At 59.9% G+C, this 242-nt stretch overlaps 1 protein-coding gene across 1 annotated transcript in view; it reads left to right on the plus strand.

The window, feature by feature from the left end:
* Positions 1-5: 5 nt before the first annotated feature.
* KAZN (kazrin, periplakin interacting protein) overlaps positions 6-242 on the plus strand; it is a gene marked incomplete at its 5' end in the record, with an annotated part of 10,999 nt that continues 10,762 nt past the window's right edge. The window contains one exon of the mRNA XM_009575706.1: positions 6-66. Coding sequence (XP_009574001.1) covers positions 6-66 — 61 coding nt within the window. The remainder of the gene's footprint in view (positions 67-242) is intronic.

The following is a 242-nucleotide window of genomic DNA, read 5'->3' on the forward strand; positions in this document are numbered from 1 at the left end:
CCGAGCTGAAGGTGCAGCTGGCGCAGAAGGAGCAGGAGCTGGCGCGCGCCAAGGAGGCTCTGCAGGGTAAGGGCTGCGCCTCCCTCTTCTCATGCACCTAAAGTTTCAAGAAGTTAATTAACGAGGAAAGGAAAAGCCGTCCCTTTTATTTGGACTCCACAGTGTGCGTTCACCATGTACACATGGCGGGGGGTTTGATCGCAGGGCAGTGCTCCCCGGGACCCCCCCCACCGTCCTGCCCC

The sequence above is a fragment of the Fulmarus glacialis genome, unplaced genomic scaffold, assembly GCF_000690835.1.
Source record: "Fulmarus glacialis isolate BGI_N327 unplaced genomic scaffold, ASM69083v1 scaffold19724, whole genome shotgun sequence".
Taxonomy (NCBI): Eukaryota; Metazoa; Chordata; class Aves; order Procellariiformes; family Procellariidae; genus Fulmarus; species Fulmarus glacialis.